The sequence below is a fragment of the Melozone crissalis genome, unplaced genomic scaffold, assembly GCF_028551555.1.
Source record: "Melozone crissalis strain CALT ecotype California unplaced genomic scaffold, PUWL_Pcris_2 ptg000006l_1, whole genome shotgun sequence".
Taxonomy (NCBI): Eukaryota; Metazoa; Chordata; class Aves; order Passeriformes; family Passerellidae; genus Melozone; species Melozone crissalis.
The window spans coordinates 7,028,678-7,053,473 of NW_026535784.1; the positions used below are offsets into that span (position 1 = coordinate 7,028,678).

Consider the following 24,796-nt stretch of genomic DNA (forward strand, 5'->3'; position numbering starts at 1 on the left):
AAACATAACAAAAAAAAGCCAAGGAAAAAATGGTCAATGTACTGGGTGCATCCATAAAAGGTGTCTTAATGAATAAATGTCAGTAAATTGAGGCAGAGTTTTCTTACAATGTCCACATGGTAAATGATGGCTCCCACAGTAGTTCCTGCATAACTTCTTACAAGATTTTAAAATAATATATTTTCAATGAATGGATATCAGCCAGTATTTCCATAGCTGTTAAGAGAAGGCAAATCTACAAATGTTTTAATTTCCAATTTTGGCTGTTCGATGTTTGCCTAGCTATTTTTTATACATATAAGCTATTGATTTTTTCAGGGTAAAGAAAACTAAATATAGGAATAGATGTAAGGGATACATATGGAATTAAATTATTGTTATAGCTATTCCTCTGTAATGATAAAAATGCTTAATTTCATTACAGAGATGTACTTAAAAAAAGTTGGTTCAATACTTTTACCTAAATGTTATATACTATAGCAAAGACCGTGATTGACTTGTTTCCATTTTGTAGACATGTCAGTGTTATATTTTCCCCATAGTCTGTTTTCCAAATACAGCAGATTTTCCTTAAAAAAAAAAAGACGAAGGAAAACTAACACAGAAATTCATGTGGAGGAATATTCAGGCTATTTTGTATCTTTAACACTAACAGACTCTAAAATTATACTATTATTTAACTAAATTATAAGATTTATTACCTTGGTAAGCATTTCAAACTGTTACTAAACAGGATTGCAATCTATTTAAAAGCTTTACCTCAAACTTCAAGTTTGAAGTAATATCCACTTTCTCTGCTCAGTTAAAACAATTGACTCCAAATGAAAACAACATGAATAGTCTTATTTGCTACTCAGTGCATATACAGTATGGTCTGATCTACACACCTTTCATTCTTTAAGCCATATTGTAAAGGAAGCTTAATTAAACACAAAACCTTCAGTAGCGTTTAAAGTATCTATCTCAATTTCTTGAAATGCCATAAATCTTAACAAAATTTTTATTACATAACATAATTCAAGACAGCAAACACTCAGTCATGTATTTGAACAATGTCAATAGATTATGTATATTCATTCACAAAAATTCCAACTACCTACTTTTCAGCAGACTGTTATTTTAGAAGTTTCTTTCCTCTTTTTCCACTCATTGAAATCAGTGTAAAAATTGCACCCCTGACCTCAACTGCAAGAATGATCTTTCAAGAACACTAAAATTGCAAGTATTAAAAAATGCACAAAACATTGTATTTATTTATTTTTTAATAAACATTTAACCCTTGCACTTGTAAAGAAAGGCTGATATTAACAACAACAAAAAAAAACCCAAAACAACCAAACCAAACCATAGTAAGCAGATTGAGCCATCATTGGAAAAGATATCCTGCCACATATAAGAGTTCCAAAAATAAAAATATCAGAGAACATCACATTTACTGACAGACAACTAATCATCAACTTAACAATTAGATGTGGTACTGAACCTACACTATATTTTACATGGCTTTGTACCAGAGTTAACAATAGGCTTGTTATTCTATGACTGTAAAAAAAAAAAAATCAAATTTGGCTGCCAGTTTCATTCACCCATAAGTAAAACCAACTAGTGTTTAATAACAAAAAACTTTTACCACCAGCTACTCACATACTCTTTGGTTTCTTAGACATGCAGACACTATTGCCAGAGAAGCTTCTGTTCTTCAGAATATTTAAAAAAAATCCCAAATAACCCAAACACAACAAAACCCATTTCCTCACCACCCTCAAGTTGTGATATATCAGGTGTGATTCAAATTAACATAAAGTAACTCACTGATACACAAATTCTTTCATTTTTCTTAATGAAGAAAATCCAAATAAAATGTGTCATTTTGACTGACAGAGCAAATATTTCAGGAATGTGTCCTGTGCCTCAGATTCTTTGAGAACTACAGCACTTTGCTCATTACTGTAACTATTCTCAGATGATAATTGTGTTACCTTTAACCTCCCTGATAGCTACTTGAAGAAAGTGAAAAAAAAAGTATACAAAGAAGTGTTGCAAAAATAATCTGTGACACAAAAAGAGATATTTTCCTTGACATACAAATGCATTTACGTACATAAAACTTTAAATGTTTTAAAAAGAAGCTATTGACATGGACATGCTAAACATCTTAACATATAGCAGTAATATTTGCTAGAAAGTGCCTCTTTGAAAACCTCCAGATTGTCAAAGAGATATAGCATATTGTTCCTTACACTGAGTCTCAGTGATCAAAAGATCAAATTGATTACGAGTATACAACAAAAGCAATTCTGAAATGTTCAGTACATCAACAGTAATGGATAATGTACAAAATTAATTGGGTTCATTAATACTGCTACCCTCCCCCTTTTTAAAATGAAATATATTCTTTTCTTACAGTTTCTGTCAATGGCTTTTTTATTATTATTATGTTCAATGGCTGTCTTGGAGAGTAAAGGAGTATCCATGCCTCTCCATATCTTCTTACCATTTTATAGCACATCACAGTGGATTATTTTAAGACATCTTTTCACTAGAGCATCCTGACACCAGGCTGCAGCTTGCAGATAAGCTGCTACATTAGCACTCCCCAGATACTGAGCTCTCACCACAAGCAAGAGATACGAGGAATACTCACAGCACTTCCAGGTCACGCAGAGCCCTGAACGCCCCATCTTCAATGCAGCTGATCTGGTTGTAATCCAGTTGCCTGTTAAACAGATTAGGGAGGCATTTGTAAGGGAGAGGCGTGCTGGCAAGGCGAGGTGGAAGGGAAGGCTCCCGGAGGGGTGGCAGAGGCCGAACAGGCGAGCGGAAAGGCTCTGGGCATCGCTGCCACCGCACGCCCGGCGCTGGCCTGCACTCTGCCACCGAAATCCCTTTTTGTTCTCAACTGCCTGCGCACAACAGCGGCGCTGGGAAAGCTCCAGTAAATAATAACTGCACCTTATATTAAATGCCAAAGGAATGCAATTTCATTACATCAAGAAAAGCTATCCATTAAAAGCTCTCAGCGTCATCTCGCTGAAACAATTTCATTAAGGTAAAGGACGGTAAATCACTTAATGTCACACGCATCCCCTCGGTGACCTAACAGAATCCATTTATCAGAGCAGCCCAGCTGCATGTTAATTCCAGGCGCTGCAGCAGGGACCGGGGACAGACACCAGTTTTAGGGGTCTCCCTGTGTGCGTGCATGCCTGGAGCGGGTGGGAGGTGTTACCCCTGGGTTTGCAGGGGATTTACAGTAATTACCTCCTGGAATATGTCTACGTGTGGAAATAACAGTGTCCGAGGCATTTACAGACCTGCTTACTTATCTCCTGTAGTTCTGCTTCAAATGAAAAGAGTGTTTCTGCTGTAACCTTCAGTATCTGGCTTTCTACAGACTTTGTGCTGTCTGCAATTATATGCAGATAGCATGTTGTAACGGAGCACTCGAATTCTAGACACAAAACTCAGCAATCCATCCCATACATTATTAATCCTTAAGTATGAAGTTATGAAAAATTTAGATCTGTTTCTCTGAAGATGATTATTACCTTTTCAATTCAAAACATTGATACAGCACATATAGCCCAATTAAAAATGTCTTCTTAAATTAACAACCATGCAGATATAAAATCTTTCTCTACTGATAAAAGCTTTCCCTATAAATACTGTCTTATGCATTTCAGGGCATGACTTGCAAAGCAAAGATGATAAAAAACCTCACTTTAAAAACTTCTCCAAGCTGGTAACTTGTCAGTGTAAAATAATATATATGAGTAAATGTGTGTGAACAATAGCAAGAAAATGAACAAAATACAAATGAACTCTGCCCTTCTGCCTTCAATTATATATTAGCTAGCAGGGCTAATGACACTTCTACTAAAGCAGTTTCTGTGATTTTTCTGAATCTATGATAATATATTTTACTTTATTAATAAAACATCAGACCCACTGCTGAATGTAGTGTACCAACTTCCATAAAGTTCTTCTAGTTTCATCTGAATTACTACTACAAGGGAATAAAATATTGTCATAATTGTAACAGTGCCTGTGTTTCTGTGTACGGAAAGCTAAATGCAAACTATCAGTTGCTGAATATGATCTTTAATCATTTTGGTGCAATGTTACAACACCAGTGCTGCAGTATTGGAATATTTAGGTCTACTTTCTAAGGCTTCTTCAGTTTTTAGTAATGAATTTCTTTTAACAATTAAGCTAATAGCCTTTTTATTTTAAAATGGTAAAATATATACACAGTATAACCTCTCAAACAATTTATCAAACCTATTTAAATTACTCCAATGGCATGAAATGTTACCCTTGACACAATACAAAAGAGAAATTGTTTCCAGACAAATTGGAAAAATCTTTTAATGCCATCAAATTTGCCTAATGCAGTCTGCAGGTTAATCTGTAAAAGGGTGAGCTGTATGTTTGCCCATATCCTATTATCCTTAGCTGTCAATGTATAAATCACTGCTGACACAGCTTCTTCTAAATCATCCACATTATACACAAAGGAAAATCTTTTAAAGCCGAGAAAGCACTTGAGCAAATCTTGTCCTACACAAGCTGAAAGGCAGATTTCTTCCACCAGACTGGTAGCAGTTGGGGTGATCCCGAAAACTTTTGGACTTCTTCCTTTAATGAGTCACCATGATCACTACCTTAGTGAAGGGTGAGTTGTTTCCATTTAAATCTTCTTACCAGAAATATTGCTCCATTTGCACTGAGCTAATGAATTGGCTTCAGCATGAGGAAGGGAAGTTTGCAGATGGGAGAGGAAAAATATTCCCTAGCTATAAAAATTACTGTCTTTGAAAGATGCTACCGTCTTTATGCTTTAGATTATCTTCCATCAGTTACAACCATGATATAAAAATGATTAGACGCACACCATGAAGAACAATTGGTGCTTATATATATATATATATATTTATATATTTATATATATATATATATATATATATATATATTTTTTTTTTTTTTTAAGCTATGAAAGGGGCATGACTTTGAAGACTGTGTGACTGGCTTTAATAGCAATTTATGGTAAAAGCAAAGGTTAAGGGTAAGGGTACCCACCCTACATATATGACCCAAATGGAAAGTTAGACAATATTTCATAACCAGTGTAACATTAACTTATGATGTCCTTCTAATAGATAGACTGAAGCAATGTAATTGTGTTTTTTGATAAAATTGGTTCTCAGCAACAAGTATATATTAAGCTATGTCTTAAGGTGCAAGCAAGAATACTAGAGATTAAAAATTCTATTTTCATCTAATTTTAAGTTACGTTCTATTGTTTATTTTTAGTATGACTTCAAAACCACACATAAAAATCTCCAATGAAACCTTTCTCACCACTAAGCTATTGAGTATACCAATAACCCTAATTCCATCTTAGAAAGTTTTTTTTTTTCCCCGTGAGCTGTTCTTCTTTTCAAATTATTAGAACACTCTGAGAACCAAAGATGACCAGACATGGACCAGCAACTCTGGCCCATTCTCATCCTTCCCCTCTCCCCAGTTTATCATCTCTCTGCCTGCTCCATCTCCATTTTGGGTCTATTCTATGGGGGATCTCTCCATGCTTTTGTAAAGTTGCTGTTCCTTTCTGCCTCCAACACTCACAAAGCTTCATTCCTGTGAAGCTCATAAGATACCAAACAACAGTTGTCACATTCCAAATCCTTCCACCATCCCAGAGAATTAACTGGATTTTACACATGTGTCTGCAGCATTACCTGAGTATTTTCTATATGAAATATTCTAACTGAATTAACCTACTGCTGCTTAAAATGTCAATGTTTATATGAGTTTAGTAATAAGAATAGTAAGAATAATAAGCATTCAACTAATAATAAATTTACTTTATAATGTTTTATGTTTATTGCTCTTATGCTGTAGAAACATGTTGCTAACTTATATTTTCTTCCCTTCTGGCACATGTTGTCTACCAGATAATGATAAATAAATATCTTAAAATAAACTTTGTTATCCCACAAGAAGAACATCTAATCTAACATCTAATCTAACAGAAGATGCTGCATACATTTAAAAACTACTACCCTCATACAGGAAAAATCTGTCATCTGACTCTTGACAGAGAAAACATCCTTTACTCATTCCTAGAAAGTTGAAAGTTGGAAAATTCAAACAATTGTCTGCTTTACTCTCCTGTTCTTCACAGTTTGAAGACACTTTGTGGTCCTTTGCAAGAGCTACTTTTTTCAACAGAACTGAGTTATGATTCTTATTTCTTATTTCTCAATGTCATGACAAATCAATAATTTCAGAGGAATTAGTTAAAAATTATGTTAAAAAATCATGCCAGAATTTATTTATTTTTATCGAACTTCAAAGAACTGCTTGTTTCCCACGACTGCTAATATTTATATCCAAGTAATGCATACTTGCTGAACAAACTTGAAGTTTTAGAAACAAAAACATTTATAGTTCAATTGTTCAGTCCTCTGAAAATTGTCTAGCACTCTACTTGGTTAATCTTAGAATTATCTTATGGGAGGAAAATGATACAAAAAAAAGTAAAAATTAAACAAAAGAATGTCATCAAAAGGAGGATGAATACAAAATTTAAAATCGATATGTTATGTATTAAATATATTATCAGATTAATAGGGTCACCAACCTGCTTGGCAACAAGAGGTTTAGGAGGCACGAGAAAAGTGTGTCTATTCTTTCCTTCATGGTTTCAGAGCGATTTTTTATTGTAATAAAAATGTTAAGCGTACACAGAATATAGCTCACTACACCCTGTGAAAATCCTTCTTTATGTAAACTTGAAATGCAGGTGGCTGAATAGACTAGCAGTCCAATTGAGATTTCCTGTAAGAGCAGGCATGAGAAATATTGAATTTGAGATTATTTAAGCATATCTTAGACAAGCAATGCATTTAGAACAGCACTTGTACAGATGAATAGACAACTATACTTCCAGTTGCAGTGGAATTTTATGCATGATCTGAGAAGAAATAAGTAATGAGACCATCAGCAGGAATCTCTTTTTCAACTACTAATAACTGAAATTTAAAAGTCCAATCATTCCCAAAAATAATTAATACAAAATTTATTTATGTCTCTAGTGGCAGCTTTAAATGTTTCACAATCAGCATAAAAGAGACATAAGGGCAACAACAAGTAGTATCAATCAAAGTTTTGGACAAAGCTTAGTATAATGGGAAGGACTTAGATTGGATGCTGGTGATTGCCTCCCTCTTCACTAATTCTTCATTTCCCCAGGCAATTTAATGTGTGAAGGCACTACATGGCCCTGCAGCCTTTATCCCTGACATGACAGCTACAGTCTCCTCCACTTGCTGGAAAGAAATGAACACAAAGAAGAGAGTGGTCGAAACAAAGGCCAAGAGCATGACAAGAAAAACAGGGCACAAGATCTTTGTGTGAGATATGATGAAAATATGCCCTACTATTTTTGGTAACATTTGAGATTGCACATATTTAGCATCACAATTCCACCATGATATTGGTGTATTCCTTCCCATCCTCTGCCAAGCATTGATTACACAGAGAAAGAGAAAACTGGAATCTTATAAAATTTTACACACTTGAAATGGAAAAATCACAGTCAAAAATCTACTCAAAAGGAGAGTACAGCACTATTGTTCTTTCAGTGGTGCCTTAAATTTGTTAGTAACTCAGTTATTTTTCTTCCTAATTCAACTAGCTTCAAAAACAACCCCATTTAAGCTTGCAATCTGGGCACCTAAAGCATTTTCTTACCATCTTAAATACAAACAAAATTCCTGAGGTTGGGAAAATTTAAAGAATCTTTCTCATCCAGTTTGAGTACTATATCACCAGTGAGGGCTGTGAAACATTAATTACCCTGTCTATTAAAAAATTTGTGTTTAGTTTCCCATTTATATGATAATTTCTCTTTATTTTTTTAAAAAATAAACAGAATGGATGCCACTGTCTTCTCTGAAGAACCTAATGTCTTGGTGAATACTCTTCTCACTGAAAAATTTGCAAGTTAGGGGTAACTTTAGGAATTATATTTTCAGAATTTCACACTAATTTCTCTCAATCTCAGATCAATAGCTATAGTGTATGGAGTGTATTGCTCTTTAAGTCATTTAAGAATACTTCCTTGAATAGAAAAATTGAGACTTTGACACACTGTAGATGTTATGTTTTTTTTAATTTGAACTGCCAAAATAATGGATACTGGATTTCTAGTCTGGAGAGCTACTACAACATAAGCTTCCCCCAATTTTTGTCACTTTTACTGAAAAACTTAATACTTTAAAAACAACTGGGCTGCATTGGTGAGAGTGAGGCCAGGGACACTCTGGCATTTTTGAGATGACTTCTGAGTTTGTGAGATGGCACCTGGTTTTGGTCTCTCCAGTAGAAGACAGAGTCAAAAAGGGCCACAAGAACTGGGTTGAAGTAGATAACATTTGGGGATGGTCAGCAAGAAATGCATTTGTTTGGCTGTTAGAGAGAGGGCAAAGGAAGGATCTTATTGCTGCCTACAGTTGCCTCAAGTGAGAGCACAGACAGAGCCAAACTCTTCTCACTTCTAAGACGAAAGGCCTAACAAATTGGAAACTGGGTAATTCCAATTAGATGTAAATTACATTTCTGAAGCCTGAATGTTTCTCAGGGTTTGTTATTCTTTTTACTACAAGGGTGTGGCAGGTTGCCTATGTTGTCAATTCTCATCATGTCTTGCCCATTTTGCTTTTTATCTTCTACAGAATCCATATTAAGATGAGCATTAAGATGTCCAGAAAGAAAGCACCATGGATGCATTTTATGGAAACTAGACAGCTTCTTCTGAGAAACATCAAGAGGAATCTAGAGCTAACATGCTGAAGGAGGTTATAGTGGTATTATCAAACTTATAGGAAGCAGGTTCCTTCAGATTATCTGAGCTAACATCTCATTCCTTTTGCTCTGCAAAGACTAAGAAGTATACAATAAGATTTTCAATAAGTTTTCCAAAATACTATTTTTACAATAATTTTTCCAAAATATTCCAATTCCTGGTTCAGAAGGAAGGTATTTGGTGGAATTGAAAAAATGGTGAGTCTCTATTCAGGAACATAAAATTCTTTATCAGATCAAATTGTGTGAAATTGGTTAACCACGTTTAAAACAGCTTAACAGACCTACTGCTCTGGTTGGTTATCAATCATTTCATGTTTAAAGAAAAGGCTTAGTAATTTCAACTGAAACTGATGTAATTACTGTTGCTACAAATTTATAAATATATATATATATATATATATATATATATATATTACAATATGCTCTAATACAGGTTTCTTTTCTCTTTGCACCTTTATCTATCTCATAGACGAGTTTGGAAGAGTTACATCTTTAACATTAAGTCTCAGCTACTAGATTATTTCTAGAACAAATAGAAAACTAGAACAAATATGGAATTCTGCTTATGACAATTCTTAGTAAGGATACACAAGTATTTGTTTCCTGGACCTTAGGTTAATCACCTTCATGGACTCATAGAATCATTTAGGTTGGAAAAGATCTTTAAGATCATGGAGTTGAACTGTAAACCTGACACTGCCAAGTTCACTGCTCAATCCTGTCTCTTAATGCCATATCTGAATACCTCCAGTTTATGGTGACACAATCTCTTCCCTCAGCCACCCATTTCAAAGCTTAAAAAAATTTTTGGTGAAGATATTTTTTCCTGATATCCAATCTAAACTTCCCCTGGTGCCACTCTAGGGCATTTCCTCTTATCATCTTGTTACTTGGGAAAGAGACTGACACACACCTGGCTACAACCTCCTGACATATAGTTCAATTCCTGTTTGAATAGTGATGCCTTCTATACCTGTCACCTATCAACTGTCTCCTCAATTTTCTTGAACAATTAAATATAATATGTAAAATTCTTGCTATATCTGTCTTCTCTAAGTAATGACCAAGGCTAGATGGAAAGCTGGGGTTTGTCTCTCCTCACCAAAGATTCTGGAAAGGCACAACAGCCTGACTGAGTTATATAGTAGAATCCACCCAACTCACCCCATGAACTCATTGGACATTCTGCAGAGTGATTTTAGAGAGATCTTGAAATTTTAAGATTAGGGGTTTGGTGGTTTGCTGGCTTTTTTTCCTCTCTCTTTTTTTTTTTTTTCCTGATACAACTAATGAGGAGATATCTGTAGTATTTATCAGAATAAGAAAGAAGACACATATATGATTTGAAATTTGTGGCAATTCTACGGTGTTTATAATTTTATCTTTTTAAAATTACCTCCTGAAAAAAGAAGCACTTTAAAGGACACAGCTACTGTTTTATGCAAGTTTCAGACATAATTCAGAATCCTTAGCATAAAAATTGACACTAAGATAAAAACAGTATCTCAGATAAAGATTAGCATCCTAATGCAGCTTTTAACTGAAATTTTCTTACAATATATAAGTACACCTATATTATAAAGTACTGCTTTGCCACTAAAATATTTTAAATGATGCTGCTATTTCTACAATGTAAGTTCCTTTCTGTGGCTGTATAAATTTTCAAATACATAAGATCATGCAAAAAAATGCAGGCCTCTTGTAGCCAAACCTCTTTTTGACCATGCATAGTGGTGGGACTAGTTCTGAATAAAAACTCAAACTGTCAATTAAATAGAGTAAAAAAGCTACTTTGAGAATCACAAGCGCTTGCATGTTTTTGAACACAACAAAGCTGAACATAATGATTTTTCCACTAAGGCATGATAGAATTTCATTGCAGGGAAGAACTGTAGCAGGCCAAATTCTTGGGCATTCTGCTAAATCTTCAAAAAGACATTTTCCTCACCAATTTGTGTGCAGTGCTGCAGGCAGCAGAATGAAGTGGATTCCATCACAGGCAGACAGAAAAGTGAAGGGCTTCCTAGCCCATCCTCTCTTACTGAGGATACATCAATTGCTGTTTTCAAAGCAATACAACTAGAATGTTTGTCTTTCAATTTTAGCACTGGCAACTTCAATTAATATTTTTTTTTTCAGCAGGAATAATATGAAAGCCTCCTATAACCTAATATTTCCCTATATTTATTGATACCACATTATATAGCAATCATGTTTTTTCACAGCTGCATCACTCTGGAAGCTCCATAGTCTTTCTGAAACCTATTATTGTATGTCCTCTGTCTTTGCTGGCTGTTTGTAAGAGATGAGTCCTTGGCTTACAGCAGGGGTTGAAGCTTTTGAGTAAATAACTATTGTTTCCTGCTACAGAAGTTCATCACAGTCTTCAGGTTGTTTGTCGTGTTCAACCCACTAAACTGCCTCACCGCTCTGAACAGAAAGTAGAAAAGTTACTGCTTTGCTTTGTCTTGAAACTCACATATTTCCACATTTAGGAACCATAAGAATTCAAAACCTGTCCATGAACTTCAAAGCCACTATCTCCAGGAAAGTATCTTTCTTTCAGAAAAGACAATAGAAGAAAATTGAGCAAGTAAAACAGTCACACAAGTATAAAAACATATGCTAGCAAAACTAGATAATAGCATGACTTTTCTTTCTTTATGCAAGCAAACAAAAGACAAACTTTTAAAACCTAGGCAAAATGATTTTTTCCACATGAAACCACAAAATGTTAGAAATTGCCTGACATTCAAATATTTAACTGAGTTTCATAGACTAATAGTTATAATGCCATGTTGTCTTCAACTTACTTCAATTTTTTACATTTCCATAAGGCAATTTGAGGATTTTTAAGATCTGTTAAAGTATTTTGCACAAGCAAATGACATCAGTATTATGCAGATATTCCTTAAGCAGCTATAACAGTTTTTAGAAAAAAGATATCTGATCCAAAAAAAAAATTAAAAAAGGGCACTGTATCTAGAAAGCATTATCATCAGAATATATGGAAGGAAGAAAATACTTACAGATTTTTTATGTCTACTGCTCCTCGGAATGCCTTCCTTGGTATTGCTTGAATCTGATTTTCACTAAGATCACTAAGAAGAAAAATATAAATGTAAAAGTGCTATATATATTTAGTTTCATGTATAACAAAAAAAAAAAAAAAAATCAGCCATTATGGTTCAGTCAATATTTTCAATGAAGCTTATTTTATTACTTTAACTGATTTGTAATTGAAGAAAAGAAGTAGCAATAGCAGTCAAAATTGTTTATCTCTGTTACACTAGGCAGTTCCTTTAGAAAATAACAACATATATGCCAAAACATTAAAAAAAAAATCCAGTAGAAGCATTTTCACTTTTCAACCATTCCAAGTCCATGTTTGATGGTATATTCAGCTTTATGTAAGGAAGACAGAAATCCAGCAAATAGAACAAATAGTGAGCTACTGAGAAACAACAATGCAGCTGTGTAGTATCTGAGATCAATATGTTTCTGACTTTTGTTTCAGTGTCAAGCATCATATATTTTAAAAGAAGGAATTAAAATACATTTTGCAGCAGACATCTAATATTCCTCCCCAAAATCACTTTATGATCAGCTGTATCATGTCATCTGAAATTATTATCTTTTACAAAAGAAAAATATTACTAAAATGCTTATAAAATTATTGTTCAGTAGTGTTTTTTTGATATCAGTATGAATAAATAGCCCTTTATTTTTTCTGAAATACAGACACATTTTTGTCCTTCACTGGTCAATATTGAAAATAAAATATAGAGAACTGAAGACAGTAGCAGAGGAGACAGAGAAAATGAAAAAAACCAAAAGCAAACTAGGATGCAGATTTTTCATTTATGCTGTGCACTATTAACAGTGATGCAGTGCAATAGAAGAAGACCAGTACATGAAAGTCTTTATTGCTGTATCTATACCACATGCAGTTTGGAGGTTTTACCTCAGAGAATAGTTTGCTTCCCTGGACCAAACACACCTATCACACATGGTACATGAATGTTTGAAGTTTTGCAAGGGGACCTGTCTACCTTGCTGTATTAAAATTATGAAATCGGACCTTCTTTTGGAAACCTTCCAAGATGCAACTATCTATACACAATATGAGGAACACAGTTATATGAAGAAGCTTTCTTAAACATCTGAATAAAAATGTACAAACAAATCAGGTGTGTACAGGCATTTCTACACAGGGATTTTAAGTCCATTTGCACAGCAGTTTTCTTACAGTTAACTAGATTTCATTTTGCTAAAACCAACCCAGGATCTTTACTCTAAAAGCACATCAAATGCAATCCAGATCCTAGCAGAAGTAAAGTTTCTTTAGTTGAGATTTGGAGACATCTTTAGAGGATGTTTTTCAGAAAGAATTTTTAGAGAAACATTGCAAAACTGTGCACAGAATTAAGAGATATAGCTCAGATTAAGTGAACACGCAAGACTCATTAGACATAAGTCATGCTTTTAATATATTCTTTCTCTAAAATGTAATCTAGCATGAGCTCATATTTCCAGTTCTGAGCAATCACTCCTGAAGATGTCTTTCAGATTTATGAACTTGCAAAACACAATTTGAGGACTCTATAAAACCCCATTTTTCCCAACTTTAACAAAATTTATATCAATGTAATTATTTTGAATATAATTCCACATACATTGCAGCAATTTTGTATTATCCAATTCATTGTTAACTTATGGAAAATCACTTTATATTTACTATATCTTTCATAGTTCATGCACCTAATTGCACTGCAATATCTTGCAAAGTATACTTAAAACTAGACCCAATTTTAGTATTATTAATCGTGTGTGAAAAAAGAGAATTTGTGAGCTGTGATTTAATTTTCAAGCCACCTAAGTAATCTTGAAATGGGATATGACTGTACTGCTCTGACAATAAATTCAGTGGCAATGAATGAAAAAGCAGCCTTCAGCATTTGTTACGGTAACATGATTTAACAGCCTACTTCCTTGGAGAAAAATTCCCTTATAAGCATAAAACGCAAATATCTATATTTACATTTCTGTCTAATTGACTAATACATTTTACCTGTATAAAAATTGTGTGTGAAGTGGCTAAGCTAGCAGTAGTGATTTGTATCATGATCAATGATTAGTTTATAACACAGATATATGTATATATCTATGTGAGCCACTGCTGTACTCGTAAATATTTACTACAGGAGATAATGGGCAATGGTGCATTAAGCTTTTCATGGCATTTGATAGTGTATCATCACTCACCATTTTATATAATTAAAAAAAGTGAAAGATGAACAATATTGAGGCCAACTGTAAGTTATTTTTAAAAACCTAATAGAGAATGTTAGTGGTCAAAATCTTTGTTTCCATGGGAAATTTTGGCACAAACACAAGGACCTACAAGTGACAGCTACTGTGCCAGGTCCCTCAATAGCCAATACACAGAGCCATTGTGCACAGGTATGTCTGTGTGTATGCAAATGCAAAAGACACAGACAAACTAATTGCAGGCCAGATTTACTGCTGGGTCGGCAGAGTCAACTCCATTTCCCTGTAGCACAAGCTCAAGCAGACTGAAGTATAGCGTTCCCTGGTAATTTTAGCTAATTTCAAATGTAAACTACTTGACTGAAAAGGTTCCCAACCTTGCTGAACAAGGCATTGTTTAAAGCATACATTTAAATCTGGAGAGCTAAGTAAGGCTGGCAAATGCTGTTTTCCAAAAGTAATTTTTTTGCAATGCATCAGCTGGTTTGGGAAACTTGGAACTGTTTCTGTAACAAAAGTGTAAATTCATTTCCACACTGCTAAATTCTACTTCTCATAAAGAATACTATTTTCCTTATAGCAGGAAAAATTTTAGTAATTATTTATTGATTGCTTCAAGTTTCTATCTACTCAGTGTAAAAAAACTTCCTTATAAAAACCTTGAGGGGCTTAAACAAACATTTAACTTTTTCTTCTTGCATAAATTACACCTACATTTCACAACTCAGAAGCTGCATGTGGTCTCTTTTATTGATCTTTGAACTCATTCCACCGCAATTCTTAGACTGCTCAAAAATAAAGGCCACAAGCAGCACAAGGTGCATTGTGACTTTCATAGGAAATGGGGCAAAAATCTATTTTGTAGATAAAACCAGCCAATTTTGCACGCCATCACATTACATTGATTTGACTTTGCAACTTATATTCTGTAGTGAAGAAAGGTGCAAAACTCCTTTTCAGCCTGATGGTCATTGTATTGCTGCACTTATAACTGTGCAGGCATCATCTTCCATTTCAAAAATAGGCAGCCTTTGAATAGCAGGTCTATGATGGCAATTGATCCCAAATGAAAGAATATCTAAGAATATCTAAGAATATTTAAGCCAAGATCCAACAAAACATACTACTTTTATAAGAATACATGTGTATTTTTTTTTAAAAAAAAGGCATTAACCTGATTCACATTACAAAGTGTCAATCTGACCAAGATATTTTCACTGGAACAAATTATTCTCCATTAATATTACAGCCCAAGACCTTACATTAAAATCCAGAATACCTTTGGAACAGCAGAATTGAATAAAAAATACAGCTAGAGTGAAAAAGCCAAGGCTATGTGAGAATTTCTTTCTTTAATAGAGCACAATGATCTAGTGAGATATTTTGACAAATTCATCTTTATGCAGATTCAGGCTGTCATAGAGGCCTCTTTCAACTAAATTGTTCTTGACTCTATTGTATAATTCCTAGAGGGATACACACCAAATTATTAAGTTTGAAGGGGAGTACCTTAGACATTGACCTTTCAAGAAAATTCCTTAGTGCAAATTCATGGCCTTCATTCATGTCATTCACTGGTGGGCAGAGCACCTTTGTTCCTTGTCCTCTATTGCTTCCCCTTGCTCCAGATCCCCAAACCTGTGCTCAGGGCCAGGTGTAACTTCAGTCTCTCTGAATGTAAGATGTTCTCAGGGACAACTCTCAGATTTGTTCCCTCAGGATAAAAGGTAGTACAGGGGTTAAATAGCAGATTGGCCCCAAAAGCCTCCTGGGTGAGGCAGAGTGGCAGCAGCTGACAGAGACTTTTTGAGGAGGCACAAATGAGCATTGCGGCTGCTCTAGATGCACAAACCAGCCTGGGCACAGTGGATTCTTTCAGATAAGTTTAAGATGTAAATATGTCGAGCATTCTTCTGAGTTGTAATATTCTGGCTGCAGCCCCATTCTCCCAAATGCAAAAACAGAAAACCAAATCCATAAAGCAAACAAAGCTGAATCCCACTGTAAGTGAAGATACACAGGGAAGAATGCACAAAGATTTCTGAATTTTTGCCCAACTGCAGCACTGTTTTGAAAAACTTGCATACTATTTTTTCTCTCTTTGAAGGTCAGGAGCGTGTTTTTAAATCAAAGACTAAATATGCTGCATCTAAACAATTACTTTTTATAATTAATATAGTCTATACAAGCATTCAAACTCATAAATAAAAACAGAACAACTAGAGATTCTCTAAGATTTGTGATGAAGTAAATTCTGCAATTACCATGCTTATGTAAAATATAATTTATTTTTAAACAAACTGGATAAAGACAATTTACATGCAATGGATTCTGATAAGCACATATGCCTCAGCTTTTAAACCAATTTCCAAAGATTAAAAATTTAATTTGGATATTCTGACAAAGCAACTTAACTTGTCTAATTTGAAATTATGGCTAAAAGAATGTAGATTTCTGCATTTCACAAACCAATGAACTAAGAAAAAAAATCAATAATAAAAACAACTCCATCAAAAAAAGCCCAAACACCTCTGCCCCACCCTTCCTCCCCCAACAGCTTCATTTTGTGCATGCAGACTTTTTTTTCTCCAAGAATACACTGGTCATGAGAATGTGTTTAGCTTGTGGAAATAGCAGGAAGACCTTGCCAAAAACCTTGTTACTACTGAATCCTTCCTAAGAACAGGATGGAAATGGTACAGTTATATTTAGGGAAAATACCTCAAAGCTTGGAGTCCTGTGAACATTTGAAATTCATACCAATAGATAATACTAACCTGCTCTCAGAAAAAAAACTTGACTTATATACAGTATTTCTTTCTTATCTGAAGATAAAGCCCTGAGATAACCCGAAAGTAATGATCCTGATGGAATGTTTCAGCTCTTAAAAAATGCAAACAGTACTGCATTGCAGTTATTTTATTACTCACCATGTATGGCTCTCAGCTGAATATCCTATATACCCTTAAAAGGAGTGCTCAATTTTTAATTATATAAATTGAAACATCACATAAAATATCTATATCATAAACTGCTAAGGCTGTATCACAGTTTTGTTGTGTGGCTAAATCATTGTTCGTTCTGAAACACTAAATCTTTTGAAGATGGCAAACCCGCTTGTAAATTTAATTACTTGTAATTTTATTTTCCTCAATGGTTTAACCTCCCTCTGTGTCTGACCACAGATATCATAAATCTATACTGGCATTCTGTACTTTGCAAAGTACTGAGTACTGGGAATGACTAATGTGTACTGATTTTTAAAGGAAAAGGCAGAAATATTCAGCCTAACTAAGTACTGAATTCTTACCAGTTTATTTATGCCAGTTTATAAAAACATCTCAGAAAGTGGCTATTTCATGACTGGTATCCTGATAATTATTTATGTATTCATGACATGAATGAAGTAAGCCTTGCTAAGTACTTCTCTCTTACTGGAAAAACAACACTTTTAACATTAGGTAACTATACTTTGCGTTAAATCCTCCATGCCTGTATAAAGTGGCAAAGACTCATAGATAATGAGACTACCAGGCCTTCAAAGAAATAAAAAGAATGAGAATTATTTAAATTATTAGACTGAAAACCAAATATATGAATTTGGACATGGGATTTCATTTGTAATACAAAGATGGTGAAAAAAACCAAACAACGTATTTTTTAATAGGATAGTTCAGTTGAAAGGGACCTACAATCATTACCTAGGTCAATCAGATTATTTTGATGGAACAAGTAACAACTCCTTTTTAGGAACATTAGTATACATTGATACATTAAGTATCAATTAGACAAGTATCCTAAAACAGTAAAACTAACCAACAGTTAATTTATGAATATCAAATGGTCCTGTCCATTTCAGCTGTTTTTATTATCATTGGCTTTTTCTTCAGTACTGTTCAGTGTTCCTACAGTATTTCTGTATTTGAGTACACCTTAAAAAATACAGGTGGCAGGGAGAAGACACCCCCTACCTATTCACTGGGAAGCTCCTTGCAGGAAGAGCCTGTGAAACATGCTCTGGCATAGGCTACTCGCTGGATCCTGGACTTCATGAATACACCTGTGAGGTCTTGCATGGTCTGAGGTACTTCTCCAGCCACAATCACATTAATGAGGCAGACCATCTAAAACCTCAAAGCTATTCCAGATCAAGAACCAAGAGTTATTATTTACTCCCCTGGCTTTGATCTTAGGGAAAACAAAGAGCTCTGCCTCACTGGGAGGCACTGAAAGCACCAGTAGTCAAATCTGAGATATGGAAGGTGTGAACATGCTGCAACATGACAGCATAAGACAAGGGAGCCACAGCCCCAAGTTTCAAGTGTTTCAAGTGAAATGTTTCCAGAGAAGTATGGCAAAAGGTTATTTCACATTATCATGAACACTGGCAGCTGCCTCTGTTTGCAAAGCTGCCATAGCCATGGGCTTTCCAATGCAAATAGGAGAGAACGAAATGCCAAAGTAGATTTTTTATGTTTCAGTGGATCTCTGACTTGGATTTCATTTCTAAAATGACAGTCTTCTACTTTCAAAATTTGAATAAATACATTTTTCTACTCTGTATTAGGTGTCTTGTTTTAACATGGAAAAGTTCTGATCAGATGGGTTTTTTCCTGCTCATGAAACTTCATTTATCACTATACAACCAAACTGCAAAGTTCCAGCATGCCTAGGAATTTAATCTAAGACCTTTTCTGAGTGCTACAGAGGCACGCTTTGACAACCACAAGTTTTATTGTATCAGGATAAAGCATATAAGTGTGGAAATTATTTTCAAAACTATGTAATCAAAAATCAAAGCCAAGTACAAAGTCATCAAGAATACAGATGCCACTGAACATTGTAGTGTTAATGCAGGGGGAGCATCCTGGAGAGACAGCTCCTTTAAATCAGTAGCTCAGGTGAACTGGAGCTACTGAAGCCTGTCAGGAATTCCATCATGGCAGCAATATATCATATTGTAACATAAGCTTACTAAACAAACACAAATGATTAATTATAACAGAACATTTTTTTTTTTATCCCATGTTCAGCAAATACATTAATATATGCAGACAACTAAATACCCTTCCCATCAGTCAAGTGAGGCTTAGCCAGTTAATTGTTAGAATACTGACATATGCTTGGCTTTAACTTTATGCAGTTACTAATGTATGGCATCACTTATTCATGAAGATAATCTTATACCCAAATGACTTGTCATGTCCTTTTAGTAGGCATAGCTTTCTGGCAGATCTACAGATCAATTATGATGGAACAAGAAAACGTTTAAAAATATATAATTAAAAATTCAGTCTAAACTCTTGTTCTGAGAAAGCAAAACAAACAAAGAAACAAAATCAAACAATCAAAAACTGCTGTACCATTATTCTTTGACTGTGAAATAAATTAGTTAACTTCCTATTAATTTCAATGGTTTTATTCTTCTGTTCTTTAGTAAAACAATCTTTGCAGCGATTTCTCTTCATATTGACTACACAAAAGGTGTCCAATAATACCAGCAGTAACTAATAGGTCTCTACAGCACATATATATATCCCCTCATGGAGATAAAACCTATAAATTATAATTTCAAACATTAGTTCTGTAAATCATTATTGCTGCTGCTTCCCATAGGAGGATTAAAATTTCATGTATAAGAAAGCTACTTTTAACCTCTTTTTACAGATGGGGAAACCAAGGCAGTACATACAGCAGCAGCATGGATCAGTACCATGCTGAGGAGCACAAAACTGACGAGAAAGATTTAGATGACAGAATTTCAGGTTCTCTCTGCATCACTAATTTCCATTTGCTCTATTGAGATTCAGATGCTGCACACAGTAGGCACACAACCTATTCTCACGCTAAAGCAGGATCACTCCCTGGGCCATGGTGTGCTACATTGCCCAAGTGAATATTTCACATTTCACAACACAGGGCAATCATCACTGCAACACGGACTGAATGATTAGAGTCACTGCAATTCCCATGGTAAGGAATGCTTTCTTTTTCCCTAAGAATATTCAGACTAAATTTCCCTGCCCACTTTCATGTCTCATTTTTTAATGATAGCACTTTTGATTATATCATTCATGCTTCTTTCATTCTTAATGCTTGAGGTTTTTTAAATGTCGTCCATTTATAAATCTGTTATGGAATCAAAATGTACTTCTTATTATTGCTTTTGGCATACTATTATCTGCATTATTTCAGCAGTACATCTTTTAATCTACTTTATCTATTTCTTTATTAAAGAAGAGAGATCATTTATGTATTACAGAACATAGACAGCAAAAGAGAAAAAGTAACACACTACACAATAGTAGGACTGGTAGCCTCCAGAGTTTATCAGTACCCTCAACCCTAACATTTAGTTTAAGTCATCCAAAATTTGAATTCTGATACTTAGTGCTAATCTTCTTTTGTTCGAGAAACAGCCTGACTCTTTACAGCCATGCAATAAAATGCATAACATACTTATAATTTTTAGTATTACTAATCAATTATTTCTAAATCTAAACAGCACAGAGTACAAGTACTAGACTGTTTACTTTTTAATAGGAATACATTTTGGGTTTGGACTAAGCCAAAACCTCCAATCTCTGTCTTGGCAGAAAAGTTAACCCATGGGCTGCAAAATCAATTCCACTCTACAATGTGTCCAAAAGTGTACTTAAATCAATTTGTATGCTTTGATACTACTGAAAATAATTGCTTAAGGAGATTCGCCATTTATTCTTTATTTTGCTAGAGTGGCCTAGCAGGAAAAATGCTAATTGTGCAATAAAATAGGAGTATTAGGACCACACATGTATTTTATTGGAGCCTTAGAAATTATTTTTGAAAAGGAAAGCATTCTTTAATAGTCTGTTCCACTAAATTAATACATAATTCTCTTTTGTTTAGACTACAAAATCCCCAAAACAAAACAGGAAAGAAATTACATGTTGTAGCTCCTAAAGAGGAAAGGACCACCCACAGTTTCAGAGAGAATTGCAATACTACTTCAAATTTGGCTTTGGCATAATCCTTTTCATAAAAAAAAAAACCCTTGAAGCTCTTAAGAAGTCCTCACCTCCTAAAGAAAAAAGCTGACAAATCTTTATCCTCCATACAGTCTCAAATTGGCCAAGCTGCAGGAAGGCACTGAGTGACATTTTACTGACTTATCATGCATCCCTGATAGCACTGTGATTCCTGCCAGGGCCCAGGCCAGCACAGCTGTGCTGTGTGAGGGCAGTGCTGACCTACAGCCCCACTTGGAGTTTGCAGAGTGCAAAATGACTTTCACCCATGTGGATGCATATGGGTAAAATATGCATATGGGTGCTGAGGCTGCACCTCAGGTGCTGTGCCCTGCTGTGCTCTGGGCCCTGCAGCACAAAAAAAGGCAATGAGGGGCTGGAGAGCATCCAAGGGGCAATTGGGGGTGCTGAAGGGTCTGGGGCACAACCCTGCTGAGGAGCAGCTGAGGGAGCTGAGGGTGTTCAGCCTGGTGATAAAGAGGCTCAGGGAAAACCTTATTGCTCTCTGTGACTGCCTCAAAGGAGACTGGACAGGTGGGGATCAGTCTCTTCTCCTGCATAACAAGTGACAGGACAAGAGGAAATGGTCTCAAACTGTGCCAGGGGAGGTTTAGGTTAGATATGGGTTTCATTCATGGTTTTCCTCTCCTTTTCTTTTAGCAGGTTGGAATTGAAGGAAAAGTAAAAATAACAAATCTTTATGTGTCATTTTTTCATACAAGGCCACAAAAGAGTGTTTCTATGTAGGCAAAGGGTAAAGATTCTGCTATTTTCATTTTACTAGTCTCTGATAGGTGATTTGGTGATTAATCTTTAATCAACTATTACACTTGACAGACTTGAAAATGTTAAGAGCTTTAAAAGAATAAAACAAGATTCTGCTGGGTAACTTTCACTTCTTCTGGTACATTAGACACCCAGCATATGCATGGCTGAAACATCCATTTGGCTTGGCTGGGGATCTGCTCACATTAAGAATAGATGAGATGGCATATTTAATTTTCCAAAAGACCTCTTCAACAGTATCTTAAAAAAAATCTATCACTACTTTTCCCTGTAACAAAACTTCTTTTTTAGAACAAGTTTGCAGCTGTCAACACGTCTTTAATATTTAATATTGTTTCACCTGCTGTGGAATTGAAACTGCAAGCACTTTCAGGAACTGATTGAAAGGTTGTCTGGTACATTGTCTAGTAGAACTACACAGCCTACAACCCTGTATATTCTCTTCTGAAATATCACTCAGAAAGCTGTGGCAATTCCTGTTTCTTCAAAACAGAGCAGAGCAGACTCCTGATCCAATCCCATTATGCAGAGCTGAAATTCCAATACAGACAAGTAATAATTACATCCCTGGACACAGACATTTTTTATGAAGTATAGCTCCAAACTTTTACTCTGATAATAACCTGAGTAGTTCAAGTGTTTCCTCACAGTAAAACTTGAACAATTTGTCAAGGGACAGGGGAAAATTTGGAGAGCAAACTAGAAAAGATCTTGTGGACCATTAATGTTCAATACCACTGTGCTCAGTCTTCCTGCATTTGAGTTGAATGATGCAATTTGGGGATTGTCTCTCGAGATGGGCCGATTGCTTGGTAGGACAGATTTATTTTACAGGGTTTTTTTTATATTATATGTGTAGTTGCATATATATATGAAGCACTGATACTTCAGGCTTTAAGGCTGTTGCTTGCCAGTGCCAAAAACTATGCTAAAAAAGTGGAAGAAACCAAAGCAAATTATTGAAAGGATTACCATGGATGATTAAAAAAACCTGACAACAGCTAAGCTGCAATCATTGCTACTTATCAAGGTGACCCATTTTATATGACTATTTTTTCCAGTCTTCATCCATCTGCTTATACCCATGTGTCGTTTCTTAGACTGTAATATCTTTCACATAAACTTTTTGTTTTACTGGGTGCTGGTTTGTTGGTATTTTTCTTATTCTGTGTAACAAAGTATAGTGACTAGCACCACTGGGCTTCTGGACCAAAGAACCAGGACTTTAGGCTTTTCTATGAGAAAACTATAAATGAAAGGACAAGGAACAGATGTTCATGCTATCCTCCTCTTCACTGAAAATGAACTATTTAACAGTATAGCAAGCTCAATTATTTGAGTAATGGAATGACTGGATTTCTTTGTTTATTCTATTTCTTGTGTGCTACATATGTGCTGGTTAATACAAGTCAATTAAAGCTCTTAGGAGAAACAATAAATTGCCAAGAAACTTCAGGGGTGTTACTGATACATACACTCAGGAACTCTGCAAGTAAAACTTCCAATTTACCAGGATTAAATGATTTTAATACTCTAGCTGTGCATCCCAGAAGTGTCAAGCCTCAAGTTTCTTCTGTTCAAGGGCTCCAAGATTTTCTTTCTTCTTGAGCCTGCCTTCTCCTTCTGTGACTGCTCCAGCCTTTTCCCCCAAATTTCTGTGACCGCAACTTTTTGCCTTTCAGTGCCATACAAAGAATCAGGATTTCAAGTGGTATTTTCCTCTATTAAAAGGAGCTGAGAATGCATCAGAGGCAGTACAACTGGTCTGTATAAGAAGAAAAGTGCATCCTAGCTGGGTTCAGAGGCTATTTAGAGTTGAAAACCCTCATAAAAATGGTAAAAATGTGTGCAAGCAATAAAAAGAAAATACACCATTCCAGAATGAATTAATCAAAACTAATTTCTTAATCTTAAAATGAACAACCATGGCTAAGAAACTGAATCAGAGCGCTCCATTCCACATTTCAAGAATGTTAAAAATCCCATTTCTTCTTAATAGCCCTGTCTGTATGCTGTTGCCATAATACCAGTATGTAAATTACATTAAAATGTTCTGGGGAAAAAATAATTTATGCAAAATGGCATTTAGTATTTTTTATAGAAAAGCTTAAATTTTATTGCTACTTCTGCCACATTTATTCCTTTTTCCTCCTCAAACTTTCAAAAAGATTCAGCTGCTTGCACTAGAAATAATTTCCATTCAGACATTTTTTTAAGCTTGAAGTCTACAAAGTTGACTTTCTGTTCCAGGACTGCACTTTTCCACTGACAGCATCAAAAAGTAGCTGCTCTAAATTGCACTTTAAAAACCCATCCTCCCTCTTTTCAGATGTTTTTTCTCCATCTGTATGTTTTCAAGCCTTCTTTTTTCAAATTGCTAAATTCTATCCCTTCAACCAATATCCATACTCTCCTAAGTAGCTGATGGAGCTTTGTCCCAAGTAAAACCCCACTGAGAAACCCCAATAATTAGGGTAAAGAGGGATTGCATGGGGGATGTGGTGTTTTTTTGTTGTTGTTAGAAGGTTTTTTCACGCAGGAGGATGGGTGCTGTGTTCTGCTATATGAGGGCACACGAGGCAGCTGGATGGGATGGATGAGAGTTGGGCAATTGCAAACAAATGAGAGCACAGCACACTCAGGATGAGCAAGGGTGACACTGATGTCTCCATTCACAAGATTCTACACACTCCTGCAGTGTAATAACCCAATGGGTAATTTCAGAAAAGAGAGGTCCAGGTGACTACATACATACTGAGAACAGTTATGGTAATGGGAAAAGAGTCTAATAAATTTACTTTAAAACACCCCAAAACACAAACCAGCAAACAATGCATAAGCTTCCCTATTGCTTA

The 24,796-nt window shown here is 35.2% G+C and overlaps 1 protein-coding gene across 5 annotated transcripts in view; it reads right to left on the reverse strand.

The window, feature by feature from the left end:
• Nucleotides 1-24,796, reverse strand: part of SLIT2 (slit guidance ligand 2) — a 255,843-nt gene that overhangs the window by 93,181 nt on the left and 137,866 nt on the right. For all 5 annotated transcript variants that reach the window (XM_054294159.1, XM_054294145.1, XM_054294144.1 and 2 more), the window contains exons 5-6: nucleotides 11,907-11,978; nucleotides 2,645-2,716 (exon numbers count right to left, since the gene is read on the reverse strand). In XM_054294159.1, the coding sequence (XP_054150134.1) occupies nucleotides 2,645-2,716; nucleotides 11,907-11,978 (144 nt within the window). The remainder of the gene's footprint in view (nucleotides 1-2,644; nucleotides 2,717-11,906; nucleotides 11,979-24,796) is intronic.